The 22,015-nt window shown below is 42.2% G+C and overlaps 1 protein-coding gene across 1 annotated transcript in view; it reads left to right on the top strand.

Annotated features, from left to right (window-relative positions):
* The window catches only part of ASB4 (ankyrin repeat and SOCS box containing 4), a 56,885-nt gene extending 50,606 nt beyond the window's left edge, over nucleotides 1-6,279 (top strand). The window contains exons 4-5 of the mRNA XM_028526013.2: nucleotides 2,515-2,628; nucleotides 4,030-6,279. Of these exons, the coding sequence (XP_028381814.1) occupies nucleotides 2,515-2,628; nucleotides 4,030-4,218 (303 nt within the window). The 3' untranslated portion in view covers nucleotides 4,219-6,279. The remainder of the gene's footprint in view (nucleotides 1-2,514; nucleotides 2,629-4,029) is intronic.
* Nucleotides 6,280-22,015: the final 15,736 nt, after the last annotated feature.

Below are 22,015 nucleotides of genomic sequence, written 5' to 3'. Positions count from 1 at the left end.
GCCGTGGTCAGCAGCTTAGCATTGTGCTCTGAGCCCAGAATATGTATGTGAATGGGTCCTCTCGTTAAACAAGTGTTTATGTTGTGCTTATTTGGACCCAGCCCCTGGACAGGATGATTCTGATACCTTCACTGGTCTGGAGCTTCAATGCATACATTCAGTCTGCCATGGCTTATGACTGTGCTTCTTAAAGACCAGGACAGCCAGGAGCAGCTGTGTGCTGTCATTGACTCCTCGTTGCTCATGAGAGCTGACTGTTACATTCTGTGAGCTTATTGTTAAACACAACCATTGTCAAAATTAAATCATATAAACCACTGAAGTATACTAAAAACAAAGGTAATAAATATTCAAAACACTGTACCTGCTAATCAGTTTACTCTGCGTACCTATGCTTTGATGTTATTTGCATCTATTATGTCTGTTTGAGGGAAACACTGTATAATGTTATTGCACACTTCTCCCCAACCACGCACTCAGTGACCTCACGTTGGTAGCTTCAAATTCCTCAGACCATGGTCCTCTGTCTTTTCCATTTATTCCCTCTATTAAGCCCCATAACTTTAGCCAAGACATTCTTTTAAAAAAGATGTTATAGAGGGGGGAAGAGAGGGAAGAAGAGAGGGAGAGAAACATAGATGTGAGAAACATCGATTGGTTGCCTCTTGCACATCCCCCACTGGGGACCTGGTCCACAACCCAGGCATGTGCTCTGACTGGGAATTGAACTTCTACCTTTCCATTTGCAGGCCAGCACTCAGTCCACTGAGCCACTCCAGCCAGGATGCCAGCACGTTCTTTGATGGTGCACAGATCACCCTCACCTTGGCCTGCTGTTGAAGCATCCACCATGCACATGTTTGACTGCCACCGAGACACTGCATGTGCAATACCCTCCTGCTCACTATCTACTCATTTCCAAATTAGTCTGCCCTTCCAATTTCCTCACTTCAATCAGTGGCACCCCTCTTTGTCCTTCATCTCAGGTCTCAAAGTTGCATTCTTTATTTCCCGTATCTGATTAATCAATGGGCCCCACTTATTCATTCTCAAAGCTTCAGTTACCCTTTATTCTCATGATCAACAGTGATGCCAGCTGAGCAGCCATTGGGTGCATCCCAGTGAGCCTCCTCCCTGCTCTCTGCCCTAATACCTTGTGCATTCCTTTGTGCTTCTGCTCCTGGTACTCAAGGGACACTTGATCTCTATGGTCCCTTATTATTTTCTGGCTTATATTGTTGTCTAACTTCAAATATCTCTGTCTCTTCAACTAAGTTGTAAACTCCCCAAAGACTAAAAGCAGGTCATAAACTTTTCAGGATTATGACTGTAGTGCTAAACACAGTGCTCAAGAAGGCTTCCTAATGGAATGAATTGAATATAGCATTGCTTTTCATTAAGAATATGAAATAGCCTCCTATTATCTGTTAAATCAATCCCAAGCTCTTCAGACTGGCATTCCAGGTGTACTGTCAGCTAGCTGGCTCCATCTCACCTGCTCTTATCTTTAGCTCTCTGGCATGGACCCTCCAGTCAGGTCGACCTCCAATCAATAGACCTGGATACATACATACACTTAAATGGATATTAAAGTGATAATCATCCCATCTCAGTTTTGCTCAAGGACCCAGGACATGATGCACTTACTACCACATCAAAAAATGCAATACTGGACCACTAATGAAGGATGTGTAAACAAGGTCGGGAAAACCAGTTTTGTGACCATTTCCCCAACGACAATAGGTTGAGGTTGAGAAGGACCAGAAAATTAGGAAGAATTCCTTTGGAGAAGATTAAGTGCAGAGGCATGCCTTCCCGCTGATGGAGGGTTAGAGGGGCTTCCTTCTCATCTCACGCCCCGTGAGGGAGGTTTTCAGAGGACTCCACAGAGAACTTGATTTGTTCTCTGAGGTTTCAAGGGAAAAGCAGAATTGATGTGTAACTCACGCTGAGAAAATGTAAAGGAGAAAGTCTGTGGCTGAAGCTGCTTGTCTGCTGGCAAAGGAAAAAAAAAGTGATGAGATTGGGAGTCAATAACGCTTTTGCTGATAATGATGGGCCAGAAGTACAGGTTCCCTTAGGACCGGTTGTGGTCACATTGAAGAGCCAGCTTGGTCACTTTGAAAAGAAAATGGGTCACACCCAAAGGACTTCTAGAGATAGGGCCATCTTGGCAGAGAGAAACTGGAGGTCTTCTGGTGGACACAGGTGCTGTGGGAGGGGTGAGGACTGTCAGGGCCGGACGTGCCTTTCATCAGGCTGCCACCTTCTTTGTCAGAACTTCTTCTTCGCCTGCTCCTGGGTGGTGAAGGACACCAGTTTGGTGTTATGAGCCCTCCCATCTGCCAAAGGAGATGGCAGGGTGTGTGAATGTTCAGAGGCATGAGATGTCTCAACGGCATTTCAGAGCTCCAAGGAACCCAACAGGTCTGTACGCTCATGATGTCTCTGGAAGTGGAATAAATGAATCTTATGTGTGCATTAAACAAGAGAAACTTTGTGCTTCATCTGCAGGTGATACAGGCTTGCCATTCTTGTCCCAAAGCCATCGAAGTGGCAGTCAACGCCTACGAGCACATCCGGTGGAATGGGAAGTGGAAAAGGGCTATCCCTGACGACGACCTGGAGGTAAAGAGTCCGTGACCTTCCTCTGGTTTTCTGTGTAAAGTGCTCCCAGACTGCAAGGGATGTGCAGAAAATCCTAATTAAAAAATTGGTTTTGAGGATGCTTTTAAGACCACCTCACCTGCGAGGCAGAGTGTTACAACAGCAAAGCATGGAGGGCAGAGATGCATGAAGAGCATGGCACTTGGGGATGTCTCGAGAGGTTTGTCCACTTAAGGGTACATCAGACAACTATATAAAGGTGGCAGCTTTACTTTCTTCCCATCAATTTAGATGAAGGAAACCATAATAACATTTGAGATTGCTCATACAGTATTTACCAGAGATTACAGCAAATTGTTTCATGTAGATTATTTCATTCACTCTGAAATATCTCGAAGCTGTCAGTAGGCAGGAAACTGAGCAGAGCTGACCCTCAAACAACACGGTCCGAGCGACACAGGTGCATTTATTTATACACAGACGTTTTCCATCTTGTACACAGACAATGTAAACTCATGGTGTGGATAAATATGTCCAGTACTGTACATGTATTTTCTCTTCCTTATGGTTTTCTTAGTAACAATGTATTTTCTCTAGATTACTTTACTGTAAGAATATGGTATGTAATACATGCAACATACTAAATACATGTTAATTGACTATGTTATCAGTAAGCCTTCCAGTCAATAGCAAGCTATAATAGTAGTTAAATTTGGGGGGGGGGGACAAGAGTTACATGCGGATTTCTGACTGTACAGGGGGTTGGCGCCTCTAACCTCTGTTGTTCAGGGGCCAACTGTGTTAAAAACCCTGCGAAGAGTCATAGAGAAAATAACCGACAAAGCTGAGTCCTCACTCTGCATGTGGACTCTGCTGCCTTTGGGAGCCAGGTCTTCCCTCGAGCCTCCTGCTCTGGGCTTTAGCAGTCACAGGCTGTCTTCAACACGTGGAGTGGTATCAGGTACAGAGTGCAAAGCTCATTGGGTTTGGAGGCCAATGACTTAGGTTCAATCTGATTCCGCCACTTATTAACTATCTTACCTTTTAAAGGGCACTTAACCTGCCTTAGCCTCATTCACTGATAAATTATCTAAATGTGTGAGTCACACCGGGCACATAAAGAGTTGACAATAATATTTAGACTAATTTAAAATTGTGATTTGGGTTTACAGTGCTCCCAGCACATCATGTAAGTGTATGTTGTCTCCTTCTATGGGTTCTGAAGTGTATGTAGAGTATTATGCTCCCTCTTCTCACTCATCTCCTTACAGACAACCCCCTCGGTTCCTGGACATCTCAATTTCAAGACCCCAGAAAGCTGCCATTTTGTATAAAGTCAGGCCTAAACTTATCATTGCCAATGTCTCTGGATGGAAACTGTGGGGCTTTTCTGACTGTAATCTGTCTCCCCTTGTTTTTCAGAGGTACTGGGATTTTTATCACTCTCTCTTCACGGTGTGCAGTAACTCTCCGAGGACCCTCATGCATTTATCGAGATGCGCCATTCGAAGAACGTTACACAGCAGATGTCACAGAGCAATTCCTTTGCTTTCCCTCCCACTGTCATTGAAAAAGTACTTGCTTTTAGAGCCAGAGGGAATCATTTATTAAGTCTTACGAGGCAGAGGTGAGAACCTCTCAGATACTTAAGTGGACTCACCGGGTAGACACAGTTTACATAAATAAAATGGTATTTGGGTTGTTTATAACACATCAAGGAGTTCAAAACACTTCACAAACACTCTGTCATTAATCTTAGGGTTTTGTGATGAGGGGAAATAAACAAGAAATAAAGTTAAGGCCTTGTCAAAGACAAGAATATAACCAGAAGGTACAGACCTAACAATAATAACTAGCATGGACAGGTGCTCAGTTACTATAGCCTATAGCCTAAAAATATAGCCTGCTATATTTTTGTACAAATTTTCCTATATTATCTCATTTGAAATGGGACCCAGAATTTCTTACAACCCATCTCCCTTATCATTGACAAGTTTACATTACCATTCAGTTGGCAGAAGAGCAGGCTTTGTGATTGGCCTCTCAGTCTTGGTGCCTTCCCTGCATTCCCACTTCGCAGAGATTACTGCTGCTCATTTTGCAAACTCCTGTCCCCACACCAAGCTCCTCAACTTATTCTTAGTGAAGAAAGCAGGTGAGCATCATCAAACAAGGAAATCTTTGAGTCAACTTAAAAATGCAAAACAAAGACCAGTCCACTTGATGGTTAAAAATGGACATTTGAACACACTCTCATGGAGCCAGAGACCGGAGGCAAAGACAAGCCCTAAGCAAGGGCTCCTGCCCTCCAGGATCTTACGATTTAGCAGAGGATCCGACACATAGGCAGGGAACGGCCACATCAGATGTCAGGGGCAAGAGTACAGGTGCTGACTCATTCATAGCGCTTGCCCTTCACAGTCACGTTTCTGACATGAAGGGTGGTTTTCTTTCAAGCATGAAGACAAAGAGTGAAGGGATTGTATGAAGTAGGGGGCTCTCCTGCTGCTGTGCGTAGGAATATAGTCACTTTAAGCTTCTCCGGCCATCTCGCTATTGTTTTATTTTAGTATGCTTCCCTGTGTAGTGTGAAGGGAAAGGCTTCAGCTGATTATATTGGTCTTTTTAGATAACACACTGACATTTCAGAGCATTTTAGCTGGAAGGTATGGAGCACTTTGCTAGCAACGGTTAGTTACAGAAGGCAAATTAAGAAGACCTTTTGGAAAATGGTAATTTTTGAAAAAATTGGAAAGATAAGTGTGTTAGACAGGCTTGTTAGTTAGTGGTTTGCAGAAAGAAAACTACGGTTGATGAACGTCTGGACCTCATGGTTTATGAGGTCAACCTGCTTCCCTGCTTTGCTCTTGTGCTTCACTTAGTATTGCTTTTTAAATGTCAGGGCAGATGCCATTCAGCACAAACAAATCAATTTGCCAGCTGTGAGCAGGTTTCTTTTACTTGTGTAGTCCTCCATCTTATTTAACTTTACATGCTTGAGTTTTGGGTAGAGATGATGTTGAGTACTCCACTTAGAATGTGCTTCTAAACTGGGATTCTCCTACTCCAGGTGCCATGTAGGAGAAATCATAGGTGGATACAATAATCTTGCTGAAATATCAGTTTTACTCAAATATTAGGGGAGAAATATGTTGTACTAAAACAAGACCTATATGATGGAATAGAATGCTAAATCTGTATGAACTTTACATAAAACACGATCGTTCAGAGAACAGTTTGCTTGCATCAAGTCCTTAGAACACAGCATGGAATGCTGGGCGGAGGTTCCTGCTGCTCCCCCTCAGGAATGCCCTGGCAGACAAGTCTGCGCTGCACCGACTGAGGCAGTAGAACTGATGCTGCAGACAAAGACAGACAGACGACCTTCTTTCCGTGGGAAATAACGCTCCTCAGTTTGCTTGCTTGCGCTTAAACCTTCTGTGTTAACCTAGGATATGATACGTGACTCCTTGTTTCCCATTGTTTATTCATGTATTCAAAGTTATTTTTCCTCATCTTTGGACTTTTATTTAGAGGACTTAAATAAAGCTCTCCTGTTTCTTTTCATCTTTGTGTGTCGTCTGTTTACTGAGATTTTTTCCTAACTGGATTTTCAGCAGTGAGACTGAAACATTCTATATCAGGGGTGTCAAACTCATTTTCCCTGGGGGGCCACATCAGCCTTGTGGTTGTCTTCAAAGGGCCGAATATAATTTGAGGACTGTATAAACGTGACTACTCCTTAACTGGGGGTGAGGAGCTTGGTGCTGCTGCCAGGTAGAAACAAGGTGGAGGGCTGGACTCGGCCCGTGGGCCCACCTGTGCTCTATATTTATCATAACCTTATTCAACGTTTAGAAAGAAAAAGACAATGAGGAGCTGTTCCTGGAAATATATAATATTTTCAGAAAAAAGAAAAGGATAAGCACAAGACACAGGCCATTATGATAGGAACAAGTATGTTTTAATAGCAATAAAGAAATTGTAGAGCTAGTCTCTCCCACCTACCACCATCTGACTCCTCCTGGTGATTCGCTTCCCTCCCTTCGCACCATTCGCACCATCCTGGGCAATAGCCACAGAGGAAATTACATCCTCATGACGCTTCTGTTAGTTTCTGTCAATAGTCATTTAGTGGGAGGGAGGGAGCACCTCCCTGGGCCCTTTGTCCTTAAGGGCTTTTAGGAATAGACATTTTAGGGGAGGACCCAGGGAGGGTTTCAAAAGAATATTCATCAGCTTTCCAGGGAAAGGGCTGTGGTCTCCACTGATTGGTGGGTGCTGGGGCAGGGCAGCTGGTCCTGATGTCAGCTGTGGCATCCCTTGTCTGGTTTTGCTGCTTTTCCGGGTCTGGGGCTGAAACACGACTGAGGCCTAGATGTTATCTCTAGGGCTTAATGTTTAAGAGAGAGTGGTAATTCAAGGGCTCGTATGAATGTCCTTTAAGGCGATTCCAACCCTTCTTTTAGCTCTAGGGGGGCCTAAAACCATATGACTAGCCATATATTGGGGGGAAGGTCTGAACTGCAGGACCGACAATATGAAAGGTCAGGGGGTTAAAATAGCTATATGCTAGGGGAGGAAAGGTTACCCTGGGGATGAGGTCCTTGTTTCCCCAGTTGCTAGGTCCCTGGTGCCTTCCACCCTGGTGACCTTCCGTACCTGGCCCATTGTCCTTGCCTTGCTTATGTCTGTATAACTGCCTGCCACAGTTTCTCTTTGTCTTAGGAGATAAGACAGATAAGAAAGGATGCTCCTCTCTCACAGGAAGGTTTTATGACCAGTTTTAGGGGTGAAGGGGTAGGTGTCAGAGTGACCTTTCTCCTGCTTTTTCAGACTCCTTCAGCTTAACATAATCAACGTGCCAAGGTGCCAGATACGGGGCTAGTGTGTCCTGAACCCTATCAGAGGGTTAAACTGTTAACGCATTAAATCACATAGAACAGAACATAATATTCAGTAAGCATTTTACTGTTACTGTTGTCCTTGTTGTTGCCATAATCTCTATCACTTAGGGAGAGTTTTCTACCAGTGAGGTTATATAGTTGTAAAGTGAATCTATAGCTGAAGGTGATACATGGTCGCTTTCCATTCACTTTGGGAAGTCCTTGTTGAATTCCCACCAAGTGCTAGGCACCTTGCAGGCAGCTTGGAATCAATGGGGGAATACAACAAACCAGGTCCTGACCTTCTTGGGCTTTTTGAATTGGCGATGGAGGTGAAATTAACACAGATGTGGAGGAAGTGGCAAACAGGCAAATTGATTACTTTTTGCAACTTTGCCCTTTTATAAATGGATTTATCAAGAATGCAATGACTCTTTTTACTATTTCTTAAAGGCTGTGGAGTCACTTGAAAATTTATCACATGGGCAGAGAGGGTTGATCAGCTGTTTCTAACTTTAATGAGGGAAAGAGGAGGAAGACACTAACTTTGTAGCAGGAGGAGTACAGATTAGCAATGAGACTCCTAGCAGTAAGTGTCATTGTACATTAGAAAGAATGAACAGGAAGGGTTGGAGAAATTCATTCAATTATTCTGTCACTTTCAAGCATTTATTCAATACTAATGCACATGTGGTTCTATGCAAAACGCAGCAGAAAGAGAGAAGTGCTGATACCAAATCACTGGAAGACTCATTTTCAGTAGCTGACAGTTTTTTTAAATTGGTTTTGCCAAGAAGTAAGAAAGGAAACATACAGTTTTTTTTTTAAACTAGACACTACCTAACTGAGCTATTTTTCAGTCAGCTACTATAAAATGGTTGATTAGAAAGGACTTTCAAGACCTATATTTCAGTGATAAATCTCCATCTTCATATTTTTGGTCACACCTGTCACCATTGAGAAACATTGAATGAAATATGCAAAAATGTCCTCCAAGAAGCAGTTGATCTTCTCCCTTCCTTCCTTCCTTCTTTCTTTCCTTCCTTCCTTCCTTCCTTCCTTCCTTCCTTCCTTCCTTCTTTCCCAACACTAAGTGGATTAGGTAGGCTTAAATTTCTTCTTATAATTGATTTTCTCAGATACAGGTATGCTTTGGTGATAGCAACTATGCCAATATATGCTAATCCAGCTAAGGAAATAAAATAATGATGCCCTCTTGCACTTTCTAAATTATAGACAACAGAGGATTAATTTTAAGTACTTATGAAGCACAGAAGAATTAACAAAACAGAATTATCATCATGGGGCTTTTCAGAAGATCTTAGAAGTCAAAAATAGGTACCAAGGAGGCTTCCTCAAAGTCCAGGAGTTCAGACACTGAGCAGAGTAACAAGACAGGACATTTACTCACTGCCCCACCCCACAGTGGGGGAAATCTGAAAGTCAGTGTTGATTGATAAGAGGTGGGAACCAATGGAGGTTACAATCAATTTGATTCAGGAAGCAAACCATACAAACTAAACTGACCTTCTAAACACAAATGTTCTTCCCTCTCTGGGTCCTGGCAGGATGACTTCCATTGGTTTTATCGGCTGAACTCCTCCCCCTTGGCTTCTTGGTGGATTCAGTCTGTCGGAAGACCACCTGGGACTGAAGAACAGAAGGGGACAGATGAGGACACTTCCTGGCCACTTCCCTGGTGGGCTTCCTCTTGATAGTGGCTGGATTCCTTTCCCAAGACCACGGCTCCTATCAGGAGACCTTCTTCTAAGCTTTGTGATTCTCCCTGGGTTATAGTAACTGCTTCCTCCACTCGTTCCTCCAGATCTAGGGGTGGTCAAGGCTTCCTCCTGTTGCCTTTGTCCTAGGTGCTTCAGCGTTCTTTGCTACCTAAATTTTTGTAAATACTCCTTGATGAAATGCTCTTCAATCTCCCCTACTGAGTGTGCAGGTCACATTCTCTAAGGATCTTCACCGATGCACAAACACACATAGGACTGTGACAAATCAGGGAGAGCTTTGGTGCTGGTGAGTGCTGTTGGCTTTGAGAGATGACAGAGGTCACTGTGGACCAGTTGTCTGGCAGGTGGACTTGAGCTGTGAAGGGTAGGGTTTGGGTAATAACTTGAGTAAGAGTAGGGCAGTGGAAGGGGTGGCATTTAAGGTGAGTAGCCTCAGTCAAGGGGTAGAGCTAGAATGTACAGTAAGTATTCATTATCACCAATTGAAGTAAAAGATAAATATCTGTTGTAGAGGATGAGATTAACAGGGCTGGGTAGGTTCAAATGAAAGGTCTTGAACCACAGGGAAGCATGTGGGAAACCAATGGAATATTATTATTATTATCATAATCACTCTCTTTCCCACCCTATACCTTTCATACTAGTAATAATTATGGTAAAACTACATAACATTCATATAGTATTTTATAATTTTCAGAGTCTCTTCATGATGCTTAATACAGATAACTCTCCTTTATGATAACCCTCCACTCTCTTTTATGCAAAGAAAAAAAATGCAATTCTGGCCCTGGCTGGCGTAGCTCAGTGGATTGAGCGTGGGCTGTGAACCAAAGTGTCGCAGGTTCAATTCCCAGTCAGGGTACATGCCTGGGTTGCAGGCCATGACCCCCAGCAACCGCACATTGATGTTTCTCTCTCTTTCTCCCTCCCTTCCCACTCTGAAAATAAATAAATGAAATCTTTAAAAAATACAATTCTGAAGATTTAGATATGAAAAAGATAGGTAAACATGACATTAACCCTTTTCTTCTCATGTAATATCTTCCAATCATGTGGACAATTTACTACAGCTACTGGTCGGGTGGCTCAGTTGGTTGGAGCATCGTCCTGCACACCAAAATGTTACGGGTTCAGTTCCTGGTCAGCGTGTGTGCTAGAGGCAACCAGCTGATGTTTCTCTCTCACACTGGCATTTCTTTCACTCTTCCTCTCTCTCTAAAATCAATAAAACATCCTCAGGTGAGGATTAAGAGAAAAAAAGATTAGATTCTTGCATTTTTTAAATATCAAAAGCTAAATAATTTTTTTAACTGCAGAAAAAAAGAAAAAGAGGAACTTTCTCTTGCAGAACTCTAGAGCAGTGGTTTTCAACCTTTTTCATCTCACGGCACACATAAAATAATTACTAAAATTCTTCGGCACACCAATAAATATATTTTTTGCCAATCTGACAAAAAAGTAGGTATAATTTTTATTCATTCACACCAGACAGCCATATTTGTGTTGGCTCTTCTCATTTTTTTACATTTGACAATCTGAGGGAAAATAGGTCAGTGCCCCTGGCTAAATAGTCAAGTATTGAATGTTTTAAAAATTCTTGCCACACACCAGTTGAAAATTGCTACATTAGAGAATGAAGGAACAGAGGTAAAATCTGGAGTTCCAGGACTGCTTGTAAGTCTCACCAAGGCAGTCAGCGCTCGAGTGATAAATTGCTTGCAGAAGCACCACATTGTTGCATCCTGCAGCGGGGCGGGCACTCCCAGTACCACTGAAGTCAGAGGGACAATGACAGGCTGCCTCTTAGGGTGGTCCGTTAGGGGAAGCTTAGGCAGAAGCAAATTGTTCCTAAGTAAGCTTTGGCTAGTTCTCAGACGGAGACACACAGAGAGAAAAGTCATTTTTTTAACCCAAGTGTCAATTTATTTATTTGAATAGTGATGTTTAACTACCTGGTTTACAGGGCCTCTTGGGAACTAAATGAATAACACATGTAAGGCATTTAAATCAGTTTCTTGTATGTAGTCAAACCTCAATAAATGGTCAGATGGTACATGTGTCTGGTATGTGGGGAGATTATGTAAACATATAGAGTTTCTAAGGCATTCACGTGTATGGAACAGAGAAGGGACGTGTTTTTGATTGCAGTGGATCTGCGACGACTTTCCTGTGGCACAAATTCTCTGACACAAACTATTCCAAGCTGACTTGTCCACAGCTCTCTGCTCTTGGCAACATGGCCTGAAGGAGGCAGTGTAGGAGAACTTTCTGCCTGCAGGCCTCAATCAGAGCTGTGGAGCTACGGCAGCTCTCAGTGCTCAAAAGTAGCCTGGAAGAAAAGTAAACCGGAAAGCTCAAGGAAGGCAAAAAGGTATTCTGTGGGGTACTTGCACTAATGTCCTGGGTTCAGTTTCAAACAAATCTGCTCTGACTTTCATTGGAGAGAGATCTGAGAATCAGGAAGAGATCTTAGAACCACAGGTTTCTATCCTATGGTTACATAATTTGTAAAAAAAAAATGCAGTTAGTTTCTTTCTGTGTAGCACTGAAACAGACAACTTCATTAGTAATTCCAACCATTTAACTTCTCTTCTTTTTACACTACTTTCCTTCCTCTCTCCTTCTCCTTTCCCTTCTTGTCTTGTCTCTTGTCCTTATCTGGGGGGGGGGGGGGGGGCGGGGGAGGTGGTTTTCCCTCTTGCTCAGCCAGGACCTCAGTGTGAGCAATGCGGAGGTAATGTTGGTGATTGGCAACTACTGATGGGAGCAGAGTTTTCTGCAAAACTTTGTTTTGGATGCATGAAGGTGGCACTGTAAACCATGTAGAAACTGGGAGATTGTGTTTCTTTCTCCCTCTCTAATTCTTTGACTCTTTGTTACCAGTCTGAAAAATACAACTATGGAAGAGTTCGCTTTCTTTTTAGCAATAGGTTACAGGTGAGAGATCAGGGCCAAGTTGGAAGCAAAAACTACCAAACAGGCAACAAGGAGGAAACCTTCCAAAATGAAGCTAGCACGCTTCTGTCTGCCCTGGCAATGCCTGCATCCGATTTGGGTTCCTGGTGTCCCACATATTGCTACACAGTCAGAAAACTATCAGTAAGCCTCAGCGGTACTGCCATTGGAAAAGCACAAAAGAATTTCTTTCCAAGACAGTCTAGCAGAATAGCTGGTCACACAGACACATAAACAAGTTCAGCCTTGCTCCAGAGCTCCAGTCCCTCTCTGCCACTTCCTCCCTCTGGGACAGTTCCCCCCTTTGCCACTAGGGGCAATAATTGTCTCACGGTGGAGTTGATGGGCCAGTAAATAAAATATCTTGAACATGTTAAGTACAATGCCAGGCATATGGTTAACATTTAATAAATTACTATTATAGTCCTACCTTGACTTATTTTTCCAGCTGAATTCCAGATTTCTATAATGACTGACAGACCCACACATTCCAGAAAAGTTTAGAGACACACACACACACGTGCAGAGCAAACAGATCTGAGTAGAATGTATGGACATACCTCTTCAATGATATGCATCAGTGTGTGTTACAGCTCACAGGTAGAAATCCACCCATTTGTAGACTCTGGGCACACCTAAATAAATCAAGATAGGCCTCTTATAATACATTGTGACCTGAATTGCTTTCGAATAGTTCCTAATCCTATTTTTCTGCCTCAGGACCTGGCTGACTGATTCATTTAACCTGTACTGCTTCTGTATTTAGAGTTGACATATACTAGTGCCCGTTCCCTATCTACTGTTTTGAAAGCATTAATAAGCTAATTAGGTTAAGTGACTCACTCACCACATCCTGTTGTAAATGTCTGTTTGTCCATCTGTCTCCCTACAGGCCTGGAACCTCCTTGAAAGAAAAAAAACTGTAATTTCTCTAGTTTTATTTTAGAAAAATTAAGGAAAAATTTACATTCAGCAAAATACATAACCTTTAAATAGATACTCAGATACATTTTTACAAATGTACATCCCTGTATAATCAACACTATAAGATAAAGAGCACATTTATTACCCCAGAATATTTCTTTCTGCCTCTTTCCAGGAAATCCTCAGCTGCCACAGACAACACTGTACTATTTCTGTTACCAGACGTTAGATTTACTTGTCCTTGAACTTCATAGGAATGGAATTATATAGTATATACACTTTTGTGTCAGGCTTTTTCCTCTTAACACAATATTTAGAGATAAAAATATTATAATTTTGGAGGTTTATCCATGCTTTCGCATGTGTCCGTAGTTTGTACCTTTTCATTGCTTAGTATTGTTCCAGTGTGTCAATGTGCCACAGTGTGTTTATACATTCTCCTGCAGATAGACATTTGAGTTATTCCCGTTAAAGGTAATGATGGATGTGATGGTTAATTTTATATGTCACTTTTGCTATGGTGCTCAGGTATTTGGTCGAACACCAATGTAGATGGTACTGTGAAGGTACTTTTGAGAAGTGACTAACATTTAAATAGTACACTTTGAGTTGATTCAAACTCCTAACACTCTGTATGGTCGAGGCAGACTACCCTCTATAACGAGGGTGGGCCCCAGCCAATCAACTGAAGGCCTTACGAGGAAAAGCTTCCCAAAGGAAAAAGAGCCATGTGTCCAGACAGCCTTCAGACTCACAACCGAAACCTTAGCTCTTCTCTGGGTCTCCAGCTTGCTGGCCTGCCCTGCAGGTTTTAGCACTGCCCCCCCTACAGTCTCATACGCCTTTTCCTGTCTCGTTAGAGAGCCCTGACCAATACAACAGACAAACTTGCTGCAAACGTTCTTGCTTAGGTCATCTTCTGGACATATCTCCATTTCACTCGTGCAAATATCTAGGAGCGGAATTGAAAGGTTGGTCAGTAGGCATAAATTTAAGTTTATAAGGAAGCACCGAACAGTCTCCCAAAGCACGGCACATTTTTTTCACTTGCGTCAGCAGTATGTGAGAGTTCCGGTGGCTGCACGTTCTCGTCAACATCTAGTGGTGTCAGCCTTTTAGTTCCAACTATTTTGGTGGGTGTGTATTTGATGGGTGTGATGGATATGTCTTCATGATTTTAATTTGCATTTCTCTGAGGACTAAAGATGCACTTATGGGATATTTGTGTATATTCTTTGGTGAACTGCCTGTTCAAATATTTTGTAATTTGTTATATTTTAAATCTCAACTCCTAGCATTTAGTAGTCGCTCAATGCATAATACTGAATGAATGAATGGATGTTATATTATCTGTCAGTAGTGAGTAATCTAATATGATTATTAAATCTGTCTATTTATAATGTTTATAAAGTGTGCAGCATAATGCCTGACACATAGCAGCCAACAACTGGTGGCTACCAGTGACATCCTTGTTTTGTATGTGAGGAAATGAGCACCAGAAACATTATGTAACTTGACGAAGCCACCTAATTACTAACTGTCAAAATTGTTGCTCAGTTCTGGGCTTATTAAGTTATGTATTTCATATTCTGACTTTTTTCATTAGTATTAAGTTGACCAATTAAATATCAGACTCACCATTAAAAGTGTGTCTTCACTCATTATTTTAACTATTATTTATGGCAAATGTAGTATGGCAAATGATACTAATTATTTTACTTGTGTTAACTCATTTACTTCTTGCTACAGCCCTATGAGGAACGCACTATTATCTTTACTGGTAATTGAACTGTATGTAGTACAGAGAGGTTATGCCGTTGTCAAAAAGATCACATAGCTGATTAAGAAGACATAGACAGAATTCAAGCTTATTACCCCCGTACCAAAGCCAATGCATTTTCGTTTTGTGGGGGTTTGAAACCAGTGTATTGTCCCTTATGTCAAGATTAATTTTACTCATGTTGAATTTGAGGGGCTTACGGACAGCGGGATGGAGAAGCCCAGTAGGGCTGAGGCACTGAGGAGAGTCGCTGGGGAGTTGGGCATGTATGACTGCACTGCATAAGCTGCAGCGCAAGGCCACGCTAGGAAAGCTCTGTTAGCGGTGGTTAGAGAAAGTGCTGGATATATTAGAAGATGGAGAAATTCCCCTAGTCAGATTTCAGAAAGTTCTCCAATGACCCCGCATTGTTCATGCACCTGCCTGGTCCACAAGAATAGGTCTGTGATGATGCAATCTTATGATCTCTAAGTCTGTGCATAAGCTCCTCCACAATGTTTTGGCTGCTATTAGAATTCCTGACAAGTGCATCTAGGGTGCCTGCCCATGGGGCCCAGGAGTTCATTCATGGTCATTCTGATAAACCCTTTTCTATTTATTAGAGACCTCAGCAGCCCCCTGAGGGACCTCTCAAACCAGGCTGACTAATCCCTCCTTCCTCTCCTGAAAAGGTAGTACGAGGAGCAGGGAGTGAGTCAGCCCCTTTGAGCTGGCAGTACCCAGAACTGGTGTTAATCTGCGTTATCTTAGCTCCCACAGGGTGAGTAATCATGCCTAGCGAGATCTAACCCTGGAAAACAGGTGCAAATTTCCAAAGGAGGCCTTTGTGACCATAACAGGAGGTTAACTGAAACTCAATCTATATTTATTCCCTGCAACACAATATTTTTTTGGACCATGGTCTGCAGGAACGTTCAGGTTCCCTAAAAACTTATCTCTGCACCGATTATAAAGGCATCACAGAAACACCAGCAATGGCCCAACCTCGGCCCGGGGGCTGGCCGGCCAGTCTTGTGAAGACTTACACAATAGGGCTGAGCCAAAGACTTCCTCCTGACACTCCAGGGAGGCAGTAGGTGACAGGGAGGGGCTAAGCCAGGCCCTGCCTACTGGACTGCACACACAAACATGTTTTTGAAGCCCTTTATACACTCAGCAGGGAACATGCTGTTCTCTCTGGGAGGTTGCCAGAAACTTATGAGAGAGTTAGATCAATGCCAAGAATAGACACCAAGGCCTCTCTCCTGCTTCATACAGGGACAGCGTGTGGTGCTGGGTTGCCACCACCCCTCCTTGCTCCTCTAGCCTTGCAAACCAAGAGTACAGAATGTTTCCATGTACTTCTCAACCACTCGGTTACTTTTTAAATGTTTACTAGAGAGGGCTATACATTGAGGGACAACTGTAATTATACTGTCTAAAGCCAAATGCAAATATGTTCCTTTTATGTGTATTTGTTTTGCATCTGAAAGCCTCAGGCTATGGACCTTTGAAGCTGCAGCACCCTGGGAAAATAACCACCATCTTTTCCCATTTCAAACAGGTCCAGGCACAGTTTGAGCTGCTACCCTCCCAGGTTAGCTTCAGCAAGGAGCACAAAGGTAAACTGAAATTCTACCAGCGCAGGCAAAGCGGAGAGAAAACTTGAATCTTCTCTCAGAGGTAATAGATGTCTCTCTGCTCTCTTCCCGGGACGCTCTCTAAATCCTCAATGTCTCCGTCTTGGCCCAGCTCTAAAACCAAATATTTAGAAATGTTTCCTGCTCTCTAATAATAGAAAGAATAAAGTGTCAATTTTTAAATAAATATCATTAAATTTTTCATATAGTCCCTATACTCGTATAAGGTATACCTTTTTGTTTGAAACTGCGTAGTTACAAGTTTCTAAGATTCAATTACTTTTTTGGTTTATGAAATTGATGTGAAGCAAGATGCAGTCACAAGGTGTCAGCTACTTGAAATGTAGGCATTTACTCCGTCCATCCATCCATCCATTTATCCATCCAGTACTTTTTGAGTTTAAAGTCCCTACAAGTAACTAAGCAGTTTTCATAGGCTTGAAGTTGAGAACCTATGGTAATTAAGAGCTGGTAAATGTCACGTAGATCCTTCTTGCTTATTAAGCAACTGAAAATAGAAAAGCTCAGGGGAGAATGATCTGTGTAAATGTTAAGGATTCTGTCATGGAGAGATTTCACCAACCATATGTAACTGCAAAATATAGAAAGTCAAGCCCAGGCAGGATACAGCTCCTTCTGGGCTGGGGACCTGCTAATTGGTTTCACACGTATGCAGCTGGAACCCTCAGGGGGCTGGATTCTGATATGGGGCGAGAAATGGGACATTTCACTGAAAGATATGCCTGAGTCAGACTGAAGGAGCCGTTATGGCACTGAGCTGTGGCTATAATCAGTGTTAGCATGAGGATGACACCTCATTTAGGGAGATATTGATGGTCAAAAAGAACTCAGTTTGAATGCCATTTCACATTTCCAAAGCGTGACCTTGGGCTAGTCATTCATATCATTTATTTATTTGATAATATTTATTGAGCCCTGTTTTGTGCCAAGCATGATGTGAGGTGATGGAAATTCCCCTGCCTTCATCGCATAACATTGATTACTATTTGTGCTTCACTGTCTTAAGGTATAACAATACCTAACATGTAGAGAGTGGAGTGGAGTTCATACACACTGTGCGTGGGATAGGATTCTGAGTGGGGCTTTTCTTACTGTCTCACAATTGCCAACTGGGTTGGAAAGTGGGAGATAAATAGAAGTTTGGCATTTGTTAGGGGCAAATTTCTTTGGCTGCCTCAGTTACCACTCTCTACTCACTAATGTAATTTTGAGGGAACGACTGTATTGAAACTCTTCACCTTCCAAGAGAATTCGTGTCTTTTCCTTCCATTCTTGGGTGGGGGTGGGGAGTGCTCCTTCTAAATTAAGCGATTGGGGTGTTCTAAGAAAATGATTTGTAGAGATAGGGGTGGAGGGTGCTGACAAGAAGTTAAGCCTGGAGTTTTGTTTTTCAGTTGGCTACCGACTTATGCAGTGGACTTGCTGCACTGCCTGATTTAAGCAATGGAAAGAGATTTAAGGAGAGAACTCAGGGTGGAGAGAATGAGCATTCGGGGAACAGGAGTACCCCATCACTGGGCAGGAAAAGAGTGCATGAGTCTTCTTGTAGGTCAAGTGGACACCACAGAAGGCTTGAGTTATTGTCATAAAACCCTACTCTAAACTATGAGTCACTAAGAGAAGAGACCCCAGCAGTGAGTCTGCACAGCAGATTGCACTAGGACGGGAGCTGAGCGAGACTGGAGAATGTCCACTGGAGCTGATTTCCTAGGAAATGTGGCATGGGCAGGCCCCCCAAAGGGCCTTCCAGAGTGTCACCCGGTATCTCCCAAGAGGCGTGGCATTTGGGTGGCTGCCATGGGAGAGGCCAGAGATCACAATGACAGCTGGTAAGGAAAAGCATTCTGCTTCCTTTGTGGATTCCGTCTGTCTGTCCCTGACACAGAAAGGGACCCAGCAGAAGCAGGGGTTAGGGGGAACATCAGTAGAAGCCCCTTGTCTTTTTCCACATCCATGCCTCGGGCCTGTCCCTGGGTCTAGGGGAGGAGAGGGGACATTTAAACTGGGTGAAGAATGAAGGGGATGGCACTGGAGTATGTATTTTACAGCCTGAAAGGATCAGAGAACTTGCATCTGCTGGAGATGCCGTAAGTCTCTGGAAGGGGAGGTTTGATGGAGTGTATTTTACAGCAGTGACTGGGAAATAAACGGTCCTGCTGGGTTCCCAGTGCTCAGTAAACTGCCCACAGATGAAAAATGCTCAGCGAATGAATACCCAGTGCTGCGCAAACAGAAGACATTATTATTCCTTGTCACCTAAGGAGAATGAATATTCAGAAGATATCTATGTATATTTAAATATTGAAAAACAAATGCAACACTTTTATGCGCTATTCAACGTGCTAAGTGTCCATTTCCTCAACGTAAAATGGGAGTTTTGACAAGGACCCCCCTGAGTGATTGTGAAGGTTAATGAGATGATTATGTAAAGCATGTAGCCTAGGGCTAAGCATAGGGCTGACATTCAAAAAATAACTGCTTTCCCCTTCCTGGGATCTAAAGACACTCCCAGGTTGAGAGGGGAGTATCTGAAAAAAACAAAACAAAACCCCAACCATTGTTCATTTGCACACTCAGCCCAGCGAGAGCTGGTGGTCACCCATGTGGCATCGTTGAGAGGAGCCGCAGAGGATCAGGGCTATGGGAGCAGAACGACGTGCTGGTATTCTAATATTTATTTCATAACATATTGCTATCCTGATATTAATGTTCATAGTTCATTTTAAAACAGTGTTCAGAATTCAGAAAAAATTAATTATCAAAACTAAATATTTGATATATTTTGCACATAAGATATAAATACAATAAATACATATTATATAACATTAAACCAAAGTTGAATTTCAAAAACATAAGTGTTAAATATATATATATATATATATATATATAATCATTCTAATTTGAATTAATGGTAGGGAAAAAGCAATAAAAATAAGTATACAAAATAAGTTAAACATTACATAAAATGAAGAAGAGTTACCCTTGAATATGAATTAAGTTATTTGATTTTTTTTGGCAGGTATAATCTTAAGTACAATGTGTATTAATGGTGTTATCTTCGGTGGTGAGCCTAGTGATTGGGCAAAGTTTTTCAGCCACTAGAAAAGTTCTTGCATATTTTATACTAGTTGGAGAAATAGTGAGGAGATAAATATAAACTAAATCCCAATACCTTTCTCTGAATTTTATCTACAAATAATCACATGTAGAGATATAAAGGCAATCCTTTAGAAATTTTTATTTTTATTAAAGGCTTTAATACTTTTTTTTGGCTATAGTTTTTGTTATTAAGGCCCAGCAGTCAATTTGCAGGACGCCTGGTTCTCAGCTTCTGCTGTGAAAGAGGCTTTGTTTAAAACACACAAACGATCAGTCTGGCAGATAAGAAGTTTCCAGCATTAGAAGCTGATTGTGTTCCCCATCCACCTGACCCCATTGGGAGTGCAGGTATCTCAAGGGTAAGACTGACTCTTTGTTCCTATAATTCTCTTTTAGGGAGGCTCTCTTTCTTTACATATTCAGGAAACACTAAAAAGGAAAAAAAAAACTTCTTTTGAGCATTGGAACTAGAGCGAATTTGAGCTGGGAGAATCTGGGTTAGCGTTCCAGACTTGTTCAAATACGTTGAGAGACTATAAAGCCTCCGTTTAGATGCTGAGTTTAACTCTCTAGGTGCTTCTCAAAGCACAAATATGTCAGATTTTTAAAATACCAAAATAGTGGCAGCGCACTGCGGAGGCGGGTGATTTTCCCTTCTTTTCCCTCATAGTTCTGGCTGGTCTAATACTCAAACTGACATGAGGCAGATTAACTTAAGAAAATGACCAAATTCAAAATATATGCATATGGGGGGTTTCGTAAAAATACAGAGACTGGGACAAACGGGACCATTAAGGCTTATATGCCATCTTGAGCTAAGCAGAAGGGGGATAGTGGTTTGGGCTTCCAGGGGAAGGCAGCCAATTTACAGGCAGAAGAGAAGGAGCAAACATTTGGTGGACAAATTCTTGCTGGGTCAACCAGAAATGACAGGACACAGGAGTCTGACAAAGAGACTTGCTCGGCTCCTCCCTGTCTCCTCAGTTCGTTCATCTTTAACTGATCATGGAAGAAAATGAGATTCTGTGAAAAGTAACCCGACTAAGTGATCTGATCATAAATTCCTAACTGCAGGCCGTGGTGGGTAACCATGCTGCGGGCATATAATTTCTATGGTGAAACGTTTACCGTGCCTTAAGTAAGTCCAGTCCACTGTTTGTGAGCATCTGGGTTAACACACCTTTGAAACATCTCCTTTCCTACCCCTCCCTCTAAAACCTGAGAGCTCGAGATCTTAACTAACCTGTGATCTGGTCCCTACCTTGGTTTCTCCCACTTTCACGTAATCTTTACATTTCCTCCTTAATTTCAAATGCATAAAAGAAACGGCAAAACTGCTATTCTCTAGAGCATTTGTGATCTTGTTCTGTGGATTTTGTCATCAGGTTGGCTCAAATAAACTCTCTAAAACTTCTCTACAGGTTTGTCTATTTCTTACGTCAACATCATTTAGGACAAATGACCAGAGCAGGTCCTCTATCTAAATTCTTGAAAGCAGTTAGGGGGAAGAAAGGTTCTCCCCAAGTCTTCTCTTCCTTAAAAAATAACCAGCTTAAAATAATCAATGTCCCAAACAAGCCTATTTTGGGGAAGTAATCTGCTCCCCTTAACCCCAACATGCTATACTGGAGTTATAGAACATTGAAAATTGACACAGATTACTAATTAAAATCGTCTTGCTTAGAAAGTTTTCCTCCATTAATGACTGTAGCATTGTCTAAGTTCCCATTTTGAGTAAGTCCACATTGATTTAAGACAATTATTTAATGACTTGGCATACATTTTTTTTTTTTTACCAGCTAAGTACTCAAGAATGGGACTTAGATCAAGTCCATTGTTTTTTGAGGCTGGACAGAGGAAAGACAACAATACATCAGCAGGAGCATAATATAATTTTAGGGTGAAACCCAAGGAAGGAAATGCAGCAGATTGGCCTTGGAAAACCTCCTCCTGGAGACAAAGTGGACTTGGAAAAGAAATGCTGCTGAAATCAGGTGTTTAATTTTTTTTTTAATTTAGCAAATTAATTTGGAGATCTAATTGGCTTTATTAAGTGATTCATGAATCAAACAGCATCCCATCTAGCATGTAGAGATGTACTCTTAAGGGGCTGTATAAAAGGAGAGGTTTCCCCTGGCTGGCGTAGCTCAGTGGATTGAGCATGGGCTGTGAACCAAAGTGTCACAGGTTCAATTCCCAGTCAGGGTACATGCCTGGGTTGCAGGCCATGACCCCCAGCAATCGCACATTGATGTTTGTCTCTCTCTTTCTTCCTCCCTTCCCTCTCTGAAAATAAATAAATACAATCTTTTTTTAAAAAAAGGAAAGGTTTTTGTAGGAAGAAGGGTAGGACAAGGGAGCTATTAACAAGTGAAAGGAAAA

Source organism: Phyllostomus discolor, chromosome 10 (assembly GCF_004126475.2).
Source record: "Phyllostomus discolor isolate MPI-MPIP mPhyDis1 chromosome 10, mPhyDis1.pri.v3, whole genome shotgun sequence".
NCBI lineage: Eukaryota > Metazoa > Chordata > Mammalia > Chiroptera > Phyllostomidae > Phyllostomus > Phyllostomus discolor.
The sequence above is the reverse complement of the archived record's forward strand: the minus strand, read 5'-3'. Positions and strand labels throughout refer to the sequence as shown.